The 17,596-nt window shown below is 38.5% G+C and overlaps 1 protein-coding gene across 1 annotated transcript in view; it reads right to left on the minus strand.

Annotated features, from left to right (window-relative positions):
• Window positions 1-17,113, minus strand: part of BTAF1 (B-TFIID TATA-box binding protein associated factor 1) — a 42,385-nt gene extending 25,272 nt beyond the window's left edge. The window contains exons 1-7 of the mRNA XM_058841151.1: window positions 16,821-17,113; window positions 7,710-7,833; window positions 6,553-6,667; window positions 4,051-4,197; window positions 2,096-2,259; window positions 1,668-1,804; window positions 912-1,023 (exon numbers count right to left, since the gene is read on the minus strand). Coding sequence (XP_058697134.1) covers window positions 912-1,023; window positions 1,668-1,804; window positions 2,096-2,259; window positions 4,051-4,197; window positions 6,553-6,667; window positions 7,710-7,833; window positions 16,821-16,834 — 813 coding nt within the window. The 5' untranslated portion in view covers window positions 16,835-17,113. The remainder of the gene's footprint in view (window positions 1-911; window positions 1,024-1,667; window positions 1,805-2,095; window positions 2,260-4,050; window positions 4,198-6,552; window positions 6,668-7,709; window positions 7,834-16,820) is intronic.
• Window positions 17,114-17,596: the final 483 nt, after the last annotated feature.

The raw sequence follows: 17,596 nt of genomic DNA on the forward strand, positions 1-17,596 counted from the left end.
TAGACAAGTTTCAGTTTGAAAACACACTAGACTAACGAAATGGATCAACAGATCCAGCAATAAACAGCACCCTTTTCCAAACATTCCACTTTTTGAAAACCAAAGCATATCCACTATCCCAAAATTTCCCACAAGGAAACTGACATGGCTGTGGAAAGGAATTTTTACTACCATTAGTAAGTTCGTATCATCACATACACAGAGCAACTGAAAAACAGCAAGCAACCAGCAGCTATTTAGCCAGTAGTTATCATTAATATTTCAATTAGTTTTCCAATAATTTTCATGCAAATAAAAATTTAATTACTGAACTATGTCTGGAAAACTATTTTTGTAGGATATAGACTTATCTAGATAGAATCTTCTTAAATGAACTTCTATGCACTATTTATATTCTGGTTTACCATTTCTTGACTTTTAGCTTTTAATTTTATTGAAACAAATGCACTTCTTTCCAAGACTAAGGTAATTGTTTTAATCTTCAAGTATTAAAGATAGAACTTAATTCTAAATTAAGCCTAATTAAAGTACAGCAAAGATTAAATAAAGATTAAATAAGCATTTAGATCAAATTATTTGTGGCTCGCTGTAATCCTACCATGTAAGTGTTTAGCACAGTTTTCCAGTTTAATACCCAGGTCTGACACCTGTAGCCACCTACTCGTGCTAATCTGGGTCACAAACTGCAAGCAAAGGATTAAATGTGTTTTCTTCCTCAATGCTGTAAACACAGTTAGAAGCTCACTTGCTTCATTATGTATAAAACTAAGCTAGTCATGACATTCCTCATGCCATTTCCCTGAACGCTAAAATGACTAAAGAATTTGGGCACATGAAGGAATTTTGTTTCAAATTACTCTGCTAAAAAACTGAATGATCGTTCCTGCTAATAGCAGGACAATACATCATACCTCTTCCTGAGCATTTTCTACCAATGTTTTTGAGTCTGTGGCAGGCTGGTTGATGACAACATTTGCAACTTTTCTTCTCTTTTCTTCTGGTTCCCCATCAGTGCTATCATTGCTGAGAAGGAGCAAGTACATGTTCATGAACTTGAAGTATGCTTTAAAGAAAGTAATTACATCTACAACTGAAGTCTTCAGATATAATGAAGTATGGCAAGAATACAAAACAGAGGCTTAACACTGTGAAACATGCAAGATAGGTAAGTTTACATGTAAAAACGAAAAATGCAGCGAGGAGACAGCAGAATGCTGTCCCAAATTCACAATCCATCTCACATTTTTCCAAGAAACCCAGCAATTCCTAAATAAGATCAAGAATTTTGTTTATGAACACAGTAGATACAAAAATATGTCACTATAAGCTACAGTGAAGAGCACAGAACACAGCAGAAAATTGTATCCTAAATTTTCAGTTGTTCATCTTCTTAAAATCCCCCATTTTCATGCATTATTCTCAAGCCATACTAAATAACGGGAAAACCACACATTTCAGCTAGCATCCCATTATGTTAAGATGCCTCTGAAGCTGGGTCCTCAACAAAGGTCTCCTGGGAACAAGCACTGCACGCAAACTTTCCACCATCAGCACAATTAGTACATAAGAGATTTAAGATGCAAAGACTGTAGGAAGTTTCTCAACAGATAAATCAAATCACAATCCCAGCTTAACTGAAATAAAAGGAAACCAGTTCACTATTATACCTCTTCTCATTAGCTTCCACTGCATCTCTGGATCTTTGCTTTGCAAATAGCTTAGCCATTCTTTTGGCTTTATTCTTTTGTCTACTGCTCATACCAGCTCGAAATTCTGAGTCAATTAACTCAGCAGCCTGAAGAGTCTGAAAGAAAAGTCATTCATTGTCAATTCTTCTTACGATGGAAGTCCTGAAAAATTCTCAAACCCACAATGCTCTCAACTTCCCCAACTCTCCATTTCAAACATTGCAGCACTTTGACATCAAATAATATTAACAAGCAACTACACGATGCAAGAATTCAGGAGGCCAAAGCATAGTATATTAGATGCCAATCATCTTATTTAAAATATTAATACTATAACCACAGAAGCTCAAATAAAGCAAACCCACTGTATTATTCCTTGCAGTCAAATAGCCCAAGGTTTTACCTACAGGTTGTTTGTTTACTAGTAAAACTGAAGAAGGAGAATAGTCCAAATCTTCATCATTGAACAGATCCTCAGTATTCATTCCAATTGCAGCACCCATATCTAAGCCAAGTTTCTTTTGCAGCAGTTTCCTCTGTCGTGCTATCCTCTCTTTAGGATCAATTTCACCTTAAAAAGGGGTTTTAAAAAGATGTGTCAGATTTCCAACCAGATATTTTACTGAGGACTTGCTCAATGTACGTAACAAAGCCAAAATTTACAGGATTAAATTGAACTTGGCTAATACAATCTTCTAAAACAAATTGCACTGATACCCAGGAAGACCTTTTCTGTTACTGTACCTACACAAGCATTTCAACTGTGATCCGGCAAGATTAATTTGGAAATTAACAGATGCCATCTCAAGAATGTGTGAAGTTTCAATACTAACTATAGAACACCTAGACTTTGGGAGCACCTATATTTACATAAAAAATATAAGATTTTAGCATCCAAGTGGAATAAATTCTCCAAACAACCCCAAATTTATAGCTGGTAGGGCTGTCAGACTTCACTCTTTACATGCACAGAAACCAGTTAGGAGGAGTTGGTTTGTTGTTGTTTTGGTTTGTTGGTATTGTGGTAGGTTTCTTTTTCATTATCAGCACAAACTTTTAAGTAATTACCAATTTTGGGGTCATCTGGCATGATTTTAGGGTGTACACCAGGTTGAGCAGTAACTAGAAGTTAATATTATCTATACCAGTAAGGTTTCTTAAACTGCATTTAACTGACAAGCAAATACAAGCAACTTCCATTCTTCATAAAATATTTTTCCTTTCTACCATCATCTTAAGAATAATTGTCAAAGACTGATAATTCTAAAGATTATTTAAGTTACATTACATCTATTCTACTCTACTTACTTGAAAAGGGAAGCTGCTATAAAACACGGAAGAGAAAGCAGACCATACATTTTCCCATGGGGTAAAAAAAGCAACAGCTGAAGATTATGTTTCATTTTCTTATTTTTTTATATTGTATTTCTTACTTATTTTAATTCCTGAAGTTTTTTGTGTGAAATCATGTGACACTGCAATAAGTATCAGGTTTCTATGAACTGAAGTGCTGGGTTTCATTAGACAAGGTGAAACTTCTACACCACTTTATTAATCTAGTTTAAAAGATGGTAAGCAATAAATTAGCAACCAGGCTGAAGAGACAGGACATTGCTCAAGTTTCAGCAGCCACAGGTTCTGCTCCTCACTGAGCTACTGATCTGTGTACCCTGCACAGAAACCATTACACATAAGGAACGAAGGAATCAGGGCTGCACGGTCAGATTCTTATCAACAGCATCACTTAATTTGGTGCAGAAACTGGTAGATGGCCTGGAATTAAGAGCAGGGAAGTACAGTAATAGCAAAAAAATAGCTTAAATGAAAACAATTCAGTGCCACTACACTGACAAACCAACTCTCAGCTAAAAAATAACAGAAAAATATTAGACAAGTCACTTGAAACAAAAAAACATCACACAGGCACTGGTATTTGATCTCCCAACTTTGGCAGTCTTATCACAGTATTTTTCATGCAATCTTTCTATACTTGAAACCTTCAAGCTTTTAAATAAGCCACATCCTACTTCTGTATGTGGGAACACTGGGTGAAGAAGCAGTGATAGTGCCTGCACCTTTTAAAAAAGTCTACAGAAATCTTTGATGCTTTTTCAGGTTTCCACCCCTTCTTCCCCACTGTACACATACTAATACTCTTATGGCAAAAATCCAAACAAATAATACACTCCCCCTAAAAAACTGTTAATTGAGGAAGAAAACACAAACCACTTCTGTTGGGGAATATTTTCTGTCCTTATATCCCAACATTCTGAGAATCCACAGGTGGCTAGATTCATAATGCTGCCATAACAAACTTTTTCAAATCAGTAAGTCTCCTTGTCTGCAAGTAAAATATAGATACCTGATTTATCATCTTGGACTTCAAATTCTGCACCAGCAGATCCAAGAAGAGATGCACCATGTTTTAACAACCGACATATATCAAATCTGTCAAAACGCAACCGATCTGTTGAAGGTGAATCTTCATTAGGACTTTCTGAGCCTGGTTCTAGGTAGGAAATAAAAATAATATTAAGGACAACATGATGAAATTTTTGTTCAAAATTCTGGCAGAAGGAAAAGCAAGAAATAGTATCTCCCCTCCAAAGAATCATCAGACACACAGCATTTTTATTCACAAAGTATAAAGGCTCCATTTTCACAAAGACAGACTGAAATAGGTCACTAAATGTACCTGAATAGAAAAAAAAAAGTTTTTCCCTTGATAAATTTAGCTTTTTAAAATCTTGGACACTGACCTAGCACCAGGTCTTCTCTGTACACACAGGGACAGCTTACAGTTTTGAACTGCATATGGCTCACAAATAGTATCACAAGTAGCACACCAACACTGATGTGCATCCCCACCAGCCAAGCATCCAAAGCAGGGAAGCTGGAGAGTGGTCTGAACAGGTGTGGGAAAGGGCTGCTGTTGCCTAGCTGTGAGCTCTTCTCAAACAGTACCTTTTTCTCAAACACACAATTATCTTTTAAATTTCATTAACAATCTGATAGGCAGATGTGCAAGAACTGGATAATTCATTTAAAAGGGTGTTGTACTCTAACAGGTTACCCAATTTCCATGTACATGCTAGAATTAATCCTTGAACTAGACAAGCGAAATGAACTTCTGTCCTTGGGAAGATAGAGTATACAATAGCAGAGTCTCTGCCTTTGGTAGAAGGTGTTGAAACTAGACCATCTTTAAGGTTCTTTCCAATCCAAACGATTCTATGATTCTATAACTAAATTATTAGGTATATGGAGAAATATGATTCACTTGGAAAGATAACTGCTCTGGAAAAAAACACCTTTCAATAACCTGATTAACAATGTCCTTAAAAGAGCTGCAACAAGTGGATAGAGGGCATCCAGTGAATTTAATACATGGATTTAAAAGCTTTTGGCAAGGATTCATATGAAAGAATAAATCAAAAGTATCAGGTTAGCACAGAGCTGGGGACAACATCCTTTTACAAACTGAAAGGTAGAAGTTAATTCTGTAATTTTCTGGGGCTCAGTGTTGGTACCAATTCTTTAATCAATGGAAAAAGACATTCACTAATGCACTCTTCTCCAAGCACACAGGTAACACTAAATTATTTTGGGTAGCCCAAAGTCACAATGGCACTAAGGAATCCAAGGAGAGCTCCCAGAACAGACTAATGGGCAAGTAAGTACATAAGGTGTAAAATGAATAACCTAAACCATGCCTACAGAACATTGCATTCAATAAAAATCTTGGGGGCACTTCTGACAGTTTTCTGTATTCATCTGTTTACTGAGCAGTGGAAGCCAGAGCAGACAAGAAAATACTGGGTCTCACCAAGAAGGACACTGATGACAGGACTTAGCACATCATTCTGTCATTATGTGTAAATTTCATTACTCTAGAGATGTAGGTAGACTGTGTGGAGTTCTGTGCATCTCAAGGAGGACACAAGTAAGAGAAAGCACAGAGAAAGACAAAGTTATTTAAAAGACAAAGCAGCTGTCTTGTGAGGAAAGACTGAAGAGATTGCAATTATTGAATAAGAAGAGAAGCTGTTGCAGGAGAGAAAATACAATGGTTTACAAAAATAAAGACAATGGACAAGGAAAATGCAGAAGTTGCTTGTCAAATTCAAAGCCAACAGAACTGGGAGGCACCAAGTGAAACAAATAAAATATCATCTCAAACAGATGTGAGTTTCATTGTTGCTGTTTTAGGGAGTTCGTGCCAGTTTTTAAAAAAGTCAGTAAATTTCTGGAACCTGTGCCACAAAGTCGTGAACATAGACAGTACCAATGGGTTTGGACAAAATCACTTAGTCCATCACTCAACAATAAAGGAAACTAACATCCCTACCAAGAGGATTTCAGATGAAAAGAAAGAGAACAGACTTAAGCAAGCTGCCATTTCACCTCCCTCAGAAAGGTGCTTGGGCTAAGGGAACAGTGAAGGAAAGAGTTTATGTAAACCATCATGACAAAGTTGATTGGTTAAACATTTTACTAGTTATGCCTTTTCTTTATAAAAGCTTTATGAGAGTTCAAAGGACAAGCACAGGAATTCTGGAAGAAAAAGGTCAGGTACAACTGAGGAGGAAGATCTAAAGCCAAAAAGAGGTTAACTTACAGTCCTAATTCACAGAATCACAGAATAGTCTGAGTTGGAAGGGAGCCAGAAGGATCATCAAGTGCAGCTCTTAAGTGGGTGGCCCATACAGGGACTGAACCCATGACCTGCTCCACACAACTTACACGCAAATAAAAGTCTATGCTCATAAAAAACCAAATTACACAGATGTCTTGAAAAGTCTCATATAACAGACAGTTTGCATCAGATAAACAATGAGTTAAGCACAATCAGTTTAAGGAGCACCTTGCTTTGATCTTGGAGTTGGATTCCACTCAGGTACATTTTTCACTATTGCTTCAACAGCCTGGCCAGCCGCAATACGAGTATCCCAATTCGTACTTCTTAAATACACTAACACCTTTAAGGAGAGATTAATACGTAAATATAAGTATTTGCTTGAAATGTACTTCCAAAAAAATCCATCAGCTGTTACACTCTATTAAAACACAATTACTTTAATGCTATGGATTAAGACAACATTCAAAACAAAATAAAAAAGGGACACTAAAACAAACCAAGAAATGCCAGCAGCCTTCTCTATAATGCTTACTGCTTAGCAGAGCACTTGCCAGAGCCAGACCTTAAGTCTTTATAAGATATATTTAGTCCAATCAGTTAAACTGAAGCTTGATTTCCTCCAGGTACTGAACAAGGCTTGAGATGCATTTTTAGTTTTTTGGTTGGTTGGTTTGTTGCTGGCTTTTTTTCTACAAGGAAGCATTCAAAATTGATTAACAGACTTTAAAACCCTCAAGTCATTTAACCCAAGAAGCGATACAACATGGGTCACTTGAAGCAATATATGCTCTTCTAAACTAGTTTATCACTATGTCACACATCTGGAAAAACTATTTCTTTCTCTGAAAGCAGTTTCATGTTCATGACTTCTTGGCCACTCTGTTGACATCATCAATTGTGGTGAGAGCATCTGTTCAATAAGAACAGAACTGAGGTCACTGAGCCATCTCCACCTGTCAGATATGGACTATTTTTGGTGGTTTTACTGGACTTGGTCAGATTGAAGTCTCAAACCAATGGAAAACTCTTCCCAACTTCCAGCCCTTTTAAAGATACGCAGCTTCCGACATTTTTAATGCTTTATCACACAAGCAAAAATCTTTAAAGGCAAGAGCAGAAATCTTTAAAAGGCAGTAGAGCTTCTCTTTATAGAAGAAGGTCTAAACTATACAGCAGATGCTGTATATCAATATTGAATGCTAAGTGAAACCTCATTTACGTAATTATTTCAGAAGCCAACAGAAACAGCCCCTAATTTTCTTTATTCTCTTACTTTTGAAAAACACAAGACCACAATGCATTTTCTTCTTCCCAAAGAAGCATACTTTTAAACTAGTTTTATTCTCACTATTAAAGTACTGGTGAAAAAAAACCATGCTTACTTTAGATAAGAGATTATTCAGTTCATGAGGATGCAGTTTCACTACCTCCCCAAGTTGCTGTGCAGCTGCTTTTCTTGTTACTGGTGTTGTACCGGTGTCCAGTAAAATAAAGAGACGATCAAGCCTAAATGTGATTGACAAAAATCAAAAAGTTACGCTATTCATAGCTCAGTTGCCCGTTTCTATTAATGTTCCCCCACATTTTTCAGTTTATATAACTCAAAGAGATGTCTGACTGAAGACTGTCAGTTGCCAGGGGGAATAATGTACTATATTTCTAATACTAAGCATAGTTGTTCTAAAAGCACATTTAATTTGGTAACACAGTAAGAAATGCTATTTTAAAAAATCTACAGTTACAAGAAAAAAAATCAATCATTCCTGTCTTTGTTCTGTGATAGAACATTTTCAATCTTGAAACATAAATCTGTTGTAAGTGATCATCAAATTATATTTGATAGAAAAAACAGAGGCATCAGCTGCTTCTAGTGTGCATTATCACTTCTATTGACAACACAGTTTGTTATCTATAACACCAAATTCTGCTTCCCCAGGATGACAAATTTTTACTTTTCACATCTCTTCCCCTAAATTACCTGGAATACATAAACCCAAACCTCTTGTTATATTTACAGCTTGGAAATCATCTGATGCTTCTGCCCTTCCCACGAAACATGGGAATTTAACCAGCAGACCTGTTTCCACAGTAACTCTGTATTTAGTTAAAGATTCCAATCATCTATTTGTAGAACAATTCATTTCATTCTTGTTTAGTTACTGAATGAGAAACGAAATCTGTCTTTACGTATACATTCACCTAACTATCTAGCTACTCAAATCTATGAATGAAATGACAAGTGTTCATTATTCCCTCCACTATAAGTGGGTTGATCAGAGCTCTCTTATGAGTGCCAAGTTTATGCATTAGTTATTGGGCCTTAGAACCTAGAACCTGTTCACACAGTGCAATCAAAAGTGTTTCTTCCAGCCTTATTATAAAAATACTTCTCCAAGAACTGCAACAATACAAAACCAGACCTTACACAGCAGTGAAGCTGGCAGAACAAAGATATCCTGAACAACCTGTCTTCATAAATACACATCCTTGGTTTGAACACACACAGGAAAGGACAAACACCTTACCCTGGTGCTACTAGTTACATTTCACATAAATTGCCTTTGACATTAATGCAAATAATTTAAAGAGAAAAGAAAAAAATTGCCAAAACCTCTTTCTACCATCACTGGATTTTATATTTTCTTTGGCATGCTTAAACTGCACTTAATCCCAAATATATCTTACAACACGTCAAAACACGATAGGAATTGCAGTGCAGGGCCAAGGCAATACCAAAACCCAAATACACTCATAACTGGAAGTATTAGATTAAAAAAATTCTAGCTCAAAGTATTTAAAATAATTTTTATTTTTTAGACACAATTCTGCGATTTGCTATCCTAGAAATAATTCTCTTCCTCCTACTAAAATAGGTGTATTTCAATTACTGTAGATAAAACTAGAGTTTTCATTTTGTTTATTGTCACGATTTACTAGTTAGTAAGTTGTTTTAAAGTCACAAAAATTAAACCCGATGTATCTAGTTCAACAGTTTTGAGTGATTAGACAGTCAAGGAGAAAAAACTTTACATATCCAGCACTTCTGAATCCCTGACAGTGGAGTAGTCACGAGAAACATACCAGGTACCTCATTAGTTGCCAGTATTTTTTCTTCAGTACTTTTGACAGTAATAACCCAACCTGATTTGCAGCAGTCACTATTATTCAATACAAAACACAGTGGCTTTCAGAAGAACTACTGTTTGTTCCAACTTGCTTGTTCTCACCCCTTTCATTTTTCAGCTCCGTGAAAATTCAATGTTCCATATTTAAGTTTGCCACACACTCCTTTAACTATGAAATTATCTTTTTTCATCTCAAAGTCAAGTACAATGTACAATTTTGACCACTTCCTCAGCTAGAACTCTTCATGTGTCAAAAAAAGGAGGAAACCACTAAGTTAGCCTACCCTCAAAAGCTCAACTTGAATTCCAGACTTAGTTACAACACTACATCTTCACTCCTAAAACCCACAACCTTCTGAAGCTGCGTTACCTACGGAATACAGTTTGTTTTGTTTGGGTTTTTTTAACCTAGTGTGCTTGGTTTGGAATTTGTTATTTTAAATTGTAGTCTGCTTAACGAACACACAAATGCATACCAACCAAACAAAAAAAAAAAGATCTTTCACTTGTCTGACATCACTACAGGAAGGTTTCAGCTTTCAACTCCAGCAAAATACATGGAAACAGGATTAGCAAACACAGCCAACGACATCTGACTAACAGTAGTCCTGGTCACACTAATCATTCTCTTTTCCTCCCGCAGGAGGAGGTAAAATTCCCAAACTGTTAACACTTTGGAGGTATTATGGTTTTTAAATTAAGTGTTGGTGTTGCTGCAGCAGAGTATGGCAGAGCCTGAATTCTGCATGAGTTGGAAGGGTAGCACTGAAAATGTTGTCTATGATCACCAGTGCTAGTGGGTTTGTTTTCTAAATTAAAGCTTTCAGTCTAAGTTTCATTAAGAATGAAAAAGAAAAAAAAAAACCACTAAAAATTCCAAACAAATTAGTTTTCAGTATCTGCAGTTTAAAAAGAAGTTTCCTAAGTTCTGACGAGGTTTTCATTTTTCAGAACAACCTAGCAGCCTCTAAACAAGCTATTCAAGCCAAAGAGAACTAAATTTTCTAGTGGCATGTGGGTCTCTGCTTCTCATGCTAGACAGTGCTGTAAGACAGGGCACCACATGCCTCACATCATTCCCAGAAGGGTGGAGCAATGTAGAGGGAGATGCTCTACAATGCAGATAAAATTTTTAATTATTTTATTAAATACTTCAACTCTGTCAAAGGAATTGTCCTAAGCCTATAGAAGACACAAGCAAACAACAGAAACACAAGGAATACTTCAGGGAAGAAAAAGATTACAAACAAAAAGATTTATAAATTATTATGAAAAATAATTGTAAATTATTATGAACATTTAAACACCAATGCATTCTAAAAATTAAATATATCTCTAAAACTACTTCTACACTTAACTGCTGCAATCAGAACTTAAAAATACTAAGTTCTTCACTTTTACCTCAAACAATGGTTTAGATTCTTCTATCATCTTCCAATCCCATGTCAACTACATCTCATCAACAGAACAACCATACATGACTTTGATATGAACTAATGCCATATGAGCTCAGCACAAAGCACAACCTTCCTCAAAGAGGTAAATAATCTCTTCCTCTCACTTTAGAAATCCAAGATTTTTCTAGTCCCTGTTGAAGTACATCACAAAGACACAATTGAGAGCAACAAAGTTCTTATGATCAGCACCACACTCAATTTTTTCTTCAAAGAAGCACCTTTTACACTGACACAATGTCTATTGGAAATGTTTCTGGCACAGGTGAAAGTGCTTAAGAACAGGCATCTAGTAGAATTTGAGATGCCCCACCTACAGAAAAACCACCACAGCTAAGTGGTGGCACTCTCCAGGTACCACAGTGATTCCATTTTCTGGTCACCAGTTTCGCACATTCAGCATTAAACCAAGTTAGACATGATCCTCACCCAGGCACAGGAGACAAATGCTACAATAAATTACCTGTTCTTCATCCTAATCTGCAGTTCTTTGCTGCTGCCCCCAAACAAAGGGCTGATCTCCATCTGAAGGGATAGTTGCCATATTATTTAAAGGGAACCTTATGGCACTCCTGTGGAAACAGGATGACTGGATTTGAAAGTCCTTCAGCTACAGAGGCATTAGAAAGCTAGTAGTTCAATAATTAATGTCAAGATACAGGTGTAAGCAACAGTCCCTTCAAAATGTTTGCAAAAGAACGCACATGCAGCTGCACTGTATAAAGATCCCAATATAAGAGCTCCGACTGGACTGGAACCCCACGGGACTTCAGATGATGAAACTTCCAATTTGTCACTTTCAATGAGTGGCATCTTGAAAGGGACAGTGAACTGATCACTGCTGCCCATGGAATGATCTGTTTGGACTTTACATCTCTTTGCCCCATCATATTGTCCTGAGAGCAATCTCTAATAGTAAAGGCCATCTGGTATGAACACCTTGTAACTACCTTAGCATCTCCTCCAACCCCTTAAAATTGTGTGAATGTACAAAAAATCCTTAGCGGCACAGTCCCTGGAAGAGTCATGTCAAGCTCTGCCTAGAGCTCTTTGAAAAGCTACTAGCTAGCACCCATCAGAAGGCAAGGGAATCTCTTAGGAGTTGATATTTTCAACATCCAGAAAACTTCCTCCCAGGCACTATTTCTTAATACAGAAATAGCCCAGACACCTTGAAAACATCCCTAAATTAAACTTTAGATTTGACAAGGGTGAAATTCAACCTAAGTTCTAATGGAGTCTGAGCTTTTCTTGTTGAGCTGACAGTCCTCTGCTGTCTCATCATCGTTTGGTCAAATCCCAGCTTGGTCAGCTCTAAACACTCGCTCACATGAATGGTTAAGTAATCAAATAAGCAACTTTCAAATACACAATCAATCAGCCAGTAAGAGAAAAAAAAAACCAAACCACTCAACAAAATTCAGAACAAAACCCAGAAGTGTGATGATTCACAAAGAATGGATTATGATTTTACTTCTCCAAGGTGTATAAACAGTTATGAAGGTGGGACTGCGCACAAGGAAGAAATCTTGTTTCTTACACAGCAGCTGAAGGAACGTCTGGAATGAAACAACAGCTCCATGACTACACCAGGTCACAGTATTATACACTGCATATGGAAGCCAACCAAATGCTAAAATTAGTATAATTAATTCCATATGGATTGTATATTTCATGTATAATCTACAACTTTATGCTGTACAAGTTTTAGTTGTAAACTATTATATATGTATCTGCAACTAACAATGCACCCCAAAATGTGACCAAGTACATTATAAAACCTGTGAGAAAGAACTGCGAGTTGAAGCAGCCATCAGGACAGACTAAAACAAGATGTGTATTTTTAAGTTACGAAGTGAGCACCTTGGTGACTATTCAAATTCCACCTGCTGGAGCAGGTTCGCATTCTTATCAGCAAGGAATCCTGGCTTTCAATTTTCACTTCAGTCCATTAAAAAAGTGTCTGAGAAACTGAGAGCTCTATCCCATTTGTGCAGCAGCACACATGCTGGCTCTGCTTCCCCCCCTTCCCATGACTGTATCAGCCCTCCCACAAGGAGCAGCATAGAAGGCAGTCCACTGTTCTGATCTTGAAGTTAATCATCACCAACAAGAGAAGAGTTACATTATTCTTCCCCCCTTTTGAATCTGAACTCCCATAATTGTTCATAACATTGGTATAGAACATCTACTCTAATGCTTGGGCACAGGCCTTTAAGTAGTAGTGAACACACTTGTACAGGTTAACTCCTACTTTTTAGGCAAGAGCAGCCATGAAGTAATAGCTTCCACAGAAGCTAAAAGCTGAATTCTTTATAGAAAAAGCCTGTGATAACAAAAAAAAAAAAATCTGAAAGGTATGTAGTGCACATAAGTGATTTGTGATGCAGTATTCAATTTGAAATGTTACTAAAGTAATGACGTCAGCCAGTACAGCCACTTGTTCTTGGGAAGTCACAGCCCTACAATTCAAAAGCTGAGAGCAATACATGAGGCCTGCTTAGTTCAAAGGAGCTTTAGTCTCACAGCCTTTTGAAATTATTTATTTTAAAATAAAATCTGGGTTCCTAACCTACATATTATCAATCATATAGAAATTCAAGTACACAAAACATCTGAAAACTCTAGAAAACAGTATGTATCTTACACAGATCAAATCAAATATGGGTTGCAAGAGCAGCAAATTATGCTCTCTTTATTTCTGTACGGAATTTCCTTCAACATAACTTGAAGAGTTTGTCTTTAAGGTATTTCAGGGAGAACTTAAGGGATATACCAACTAAAATCAATTTGTTTACTCTTATTGCACCTTACCAGCTTCCTAATTTTGTTACATTTTAAAAGCACGCTGGTTCTCCTTCATACTGCCAAGGCATTCAAAAACTGGAAAAAGGCATCAACACCTTAGTGTTAGAATAACACAAGGTGCCTTGGAACACATTAAAGAAACTGGAAAAAAGTTTTATTAGATACTAAAGGGCTATCATCATTTTATTACCTACTGAAACTCTACCATCCTGAGTAATCTATGAGTTGTCATCCTCTTGGAAGTATTACTTTTCCTTCTGAAGTATCTCAAAAGATTGCTAGTGAGCCATTGCAATTGTTCACTTGGATCATACACTTTGTAGGAATGAAGCTGAAGCAAAACTTCTCAATTTCCTTTTTTCATTCTCAGTTCCACTATCAAAAACACTGGGATTTCAATTAGCTATGCAAACATTACACTACTTCATCTATACTTCTAAGACTGGTGACAGAAGCTAAGGCCTACCAAATTAGTCTGCACATTCACAGAAGGAATATCCACCTTCCCACCCACCATCCCTACTTGTGGAGGATGGCATTCATTAGTCTCCTCAGCATAAAATTACCAAACAGATGAACATATACAGTGCACATATTCTGCAACATCTTTTGGTATGAGGCATCTACTGTTTTACTTTATGTCTGTTTTCTAGAGCATCAACAAAGAAATGTTTTCTAGAAGGAGACACGTCTTCAATCCATGTAACACAAAATGCAGAATTAAATATCAGTCTTTTTTTGTCAATAGGTTACAAGTAGTTACAATTACTTTTAAGATGACCTTACTAATAGCAAAGCTGCAAATTTTTAATCTAATTTGGAGGTATTTCAAAGCATTCCCTATGTTTGTTTGGATCTCGCTGAACAGATTAAGGTTTTGAGAAAGGTTTTCAAATGGGCAAAGAGCTGAAACTAAACTTTCCTAGGAAAACAACCACCTGATAACTTATTGTTTTGAAAATGTAAAACTATTCCAACCCTCACTTCCAAAAAAAGTTATTTTTAAAAGAATTGTTCCTATATAGGACTACCCCAATGAAATTATTGTTAATATTAATGCTTGGTATGCACTCCACAAGGACTGTGGGCTTTGGGGAAAGATTGAGTCAGCTTCTTCCTCACTCTCCAAACTCATATAGGTAAGAGGCATTCAACAATTAAATATTATGGTAGTCCGGAAAAAAAAAGTAATTTTAATTACCTAGAGGAAAAGTGGAATTGGAACAGAAGCTGGACCAAAAAATAGTTATGTGGTTATATACAATGTATTATTTGTAATATGTCTGAAAGGAAAGGACCTTTGAAGTTCAATGTTCTGAACTAAAAGGTGAAGAAAGGTATCTTTATTTACAAAAGCAGCACTGACACTGTATCAGTGTTCCTATGGTCCAACAGCAGAAAGGAAACTCCATTTATCAGGAGCTGTTGTCTAACTTCAAAGGCACACAGACAAGTTTTGCTCTATTAAAAAAAAGCAAAAAGCCAAATTTACACATTATCACTTCTTACAGTTATAGAAACATCGGTGTTCACCAGAAATAGTCAAGATGTTACAGAATACAAAATGTGTACTCTTTTACCTAAGTTACATGTGAAGCTGAAACAACTCGGTACTGACTCACAAGTATTAGAGCACCTTTACTGAAGTTCTGTATCTTGTGTTCAGTTGTGTAACATTTGGATACTAAAACCACAGTCTGAAGCAATATATAACACTATTACTAACACACCAACTTTTAATGCTTCACACTGAATCTTAGGATGAGCCACATCTAGTTTTCCTTTCAGTTCCCAAAAGGTGTTAACTAAATCTTTGTACTGCTGCTTTCTACTAAAGCAACACTGCTAACTGAAATGGAAACCAGCCTTTAGAGCCAACACAGGCTCAGCATACAGCTGAAAAGCTCTATCTTGATATTCCAGTTAGCCCCCATATCACATGTACATTAGCAAAGTTGGTTAAGCAGACTGACCAGACATAATGTAATTAGACAACTCCTCTACTTTACATGATGACTTATTTTAATGTACACGGTAATCTTGTTACAGCAATCCTTACTACTTCCATGTTCTTCTGAACAGATTTCGGGGATGAGAAAAAGCCACAACAAACATATAACAAGTTGATAGAAAAAATAAGAGCAGAATAAAACAAAGGGATACTTTGTAAAAACTACAAAGCTTAAAATAAAACACCTGCTACCAAAAGTCTTAAAAGGTGCATTGCTGCCATGAATTTTGTTGAAGAATGGATTTCCATTATAAACGTGCACACCTTTACTTTGCTAGATAGAATTGTAATCTTATTCACACACAGCTATAGAAACAGAATTTACTTTTGGGATAGCACTTTGGAAATAGAGATACTACCAACATGTGACTTGGAGCTAATCTATCACAAGCTTAATTTGGATTTATTGTTTCCTTTCAATTATCCTGTTAGGAAGCTTAAACTGCCCATTTCATACACACACCAAAAAAAAAAAAAAAAAAAAACCAAACAGGAATTTGTGGTCAGCATTTTTTATAAAACAGCTGTGTTAAGACACACCTCTGTATCTGTGAATGCTTTAAACGCTGGCACACCCCAGAGCACATGTGTGCAAGCAGATACTGCCCAACATTTTGAGGCAGAGCCAGAATACACTGATCACTTTTCTCCACGAAAGCCTGTTTTATTTTGGTTACTTTACAACCAAGGACTCTAAAACGCAAAAACGGCTTCTCTCCAGTTTTTGGGACTCAATATCATTATTTCCTGTACCCTAGCACTTTAACCATCCTAAAAAAAAAAACTGGCCAACAAAACGAAGGTGTCGAATTCAGGAGGAAGCCCGAGACGCCCCAGGCAAAGCCCCTGGGCCTGAGGAAGGGAGGGGGCACGGGAGTCACCCCAGGCCAAGAAGCAAACCCAGGCGCCAGAGCACGCAGCCACCCCCAGACCCCAGCGGGGCGACCGCGGTGAGGTCTCCGCAGACTCCCGAAGCAAAAGGAGATGGAAAGCGGGCACCCCCCCCCCCCCTGCACCCAGGCCACACGGAGAGCCGGGAGCGCCTGGTCGCCGCTGTCGGCTCTACTTCCCCCATTCTTCCCAGCTCCCACCGACCTGGAGACGGCCATGGCCGCCCGGAACCGGGCCTGGCTGACGCCGCGCGGCGGGACGGGGGGGCCGGGGTGCTGCCCGGGCGGAGGGCGCTGGGCCTTGCTCGGGCCTGGGGCGCCGCACCCGGCCTCGGCCCCGCCGGCAATCCACGGGCAGCGGCTGAGCGCGGCAGAGGCCGGCGGCGGTCGGAGTGTCGCTCCCCCAGGCGGGGCGACGGCGGCGTGGGCGGGAGTGGCGAAAGACCCTCGGAGCGCGGGTTAAAGCCTCGATTCCCCCATCACCGGGGCGAAGCCTAATGCCTGGTTTTATATGAGCAGCCATCTTGTATTTATTCCCTTCCTCCATGAGAGCCGCTTCCTGATTGGCAAGAGCGCCCAGCCGCAGCCAATGGCGGGAGCGCTTCTAAGAGCAAGGAGGGCGGGAGCGCGCAGCGCCCGCACTGAGCAGGATCGGCCATGGAGCCCGCCGGGCCGGCTGAGGGGGGGGTGCTGGCCTCGGCCGGGGCGTTCTATCTGCAGGGCGATGGGGGAGGCGAACTCAAAGGAGAGCGTCCCCATCCCACACCCCGAGGGGAGAAGAGGGACACGAGGACGCGGAGTAAATGCTTTTCCTTCCATGTCCATTGGGTGGCGGCCCTTCTGCCTCGATAACACGGCGGGAGAGGACGGTCGATATTCGCCGACCAAACGCATCACCCCCCCTCTTGCCGAGGTCCGCCGCCCATCGGCCATGCCTGGTGCTGCGGCGCGAAGCCCCTTCCCGTGAGACTACAACTCCCG

The sequence above is a fragment of the Poecile atricapillus genome, chromosome 6 (genome assembly GCF_030490865.1).
Source record: "Poecile atricapillus isolate bPoeAtr1 chromosome 6, bPoeAtr1.hap1, whole genome shotgun sequence".
In the NCBI taxonomy this organism is placed as follows: Eukaryota; Metazoa; Chordata; class Aves; order Passeriformes; family Paridae; genus Poecile; species Poecile atricapillus.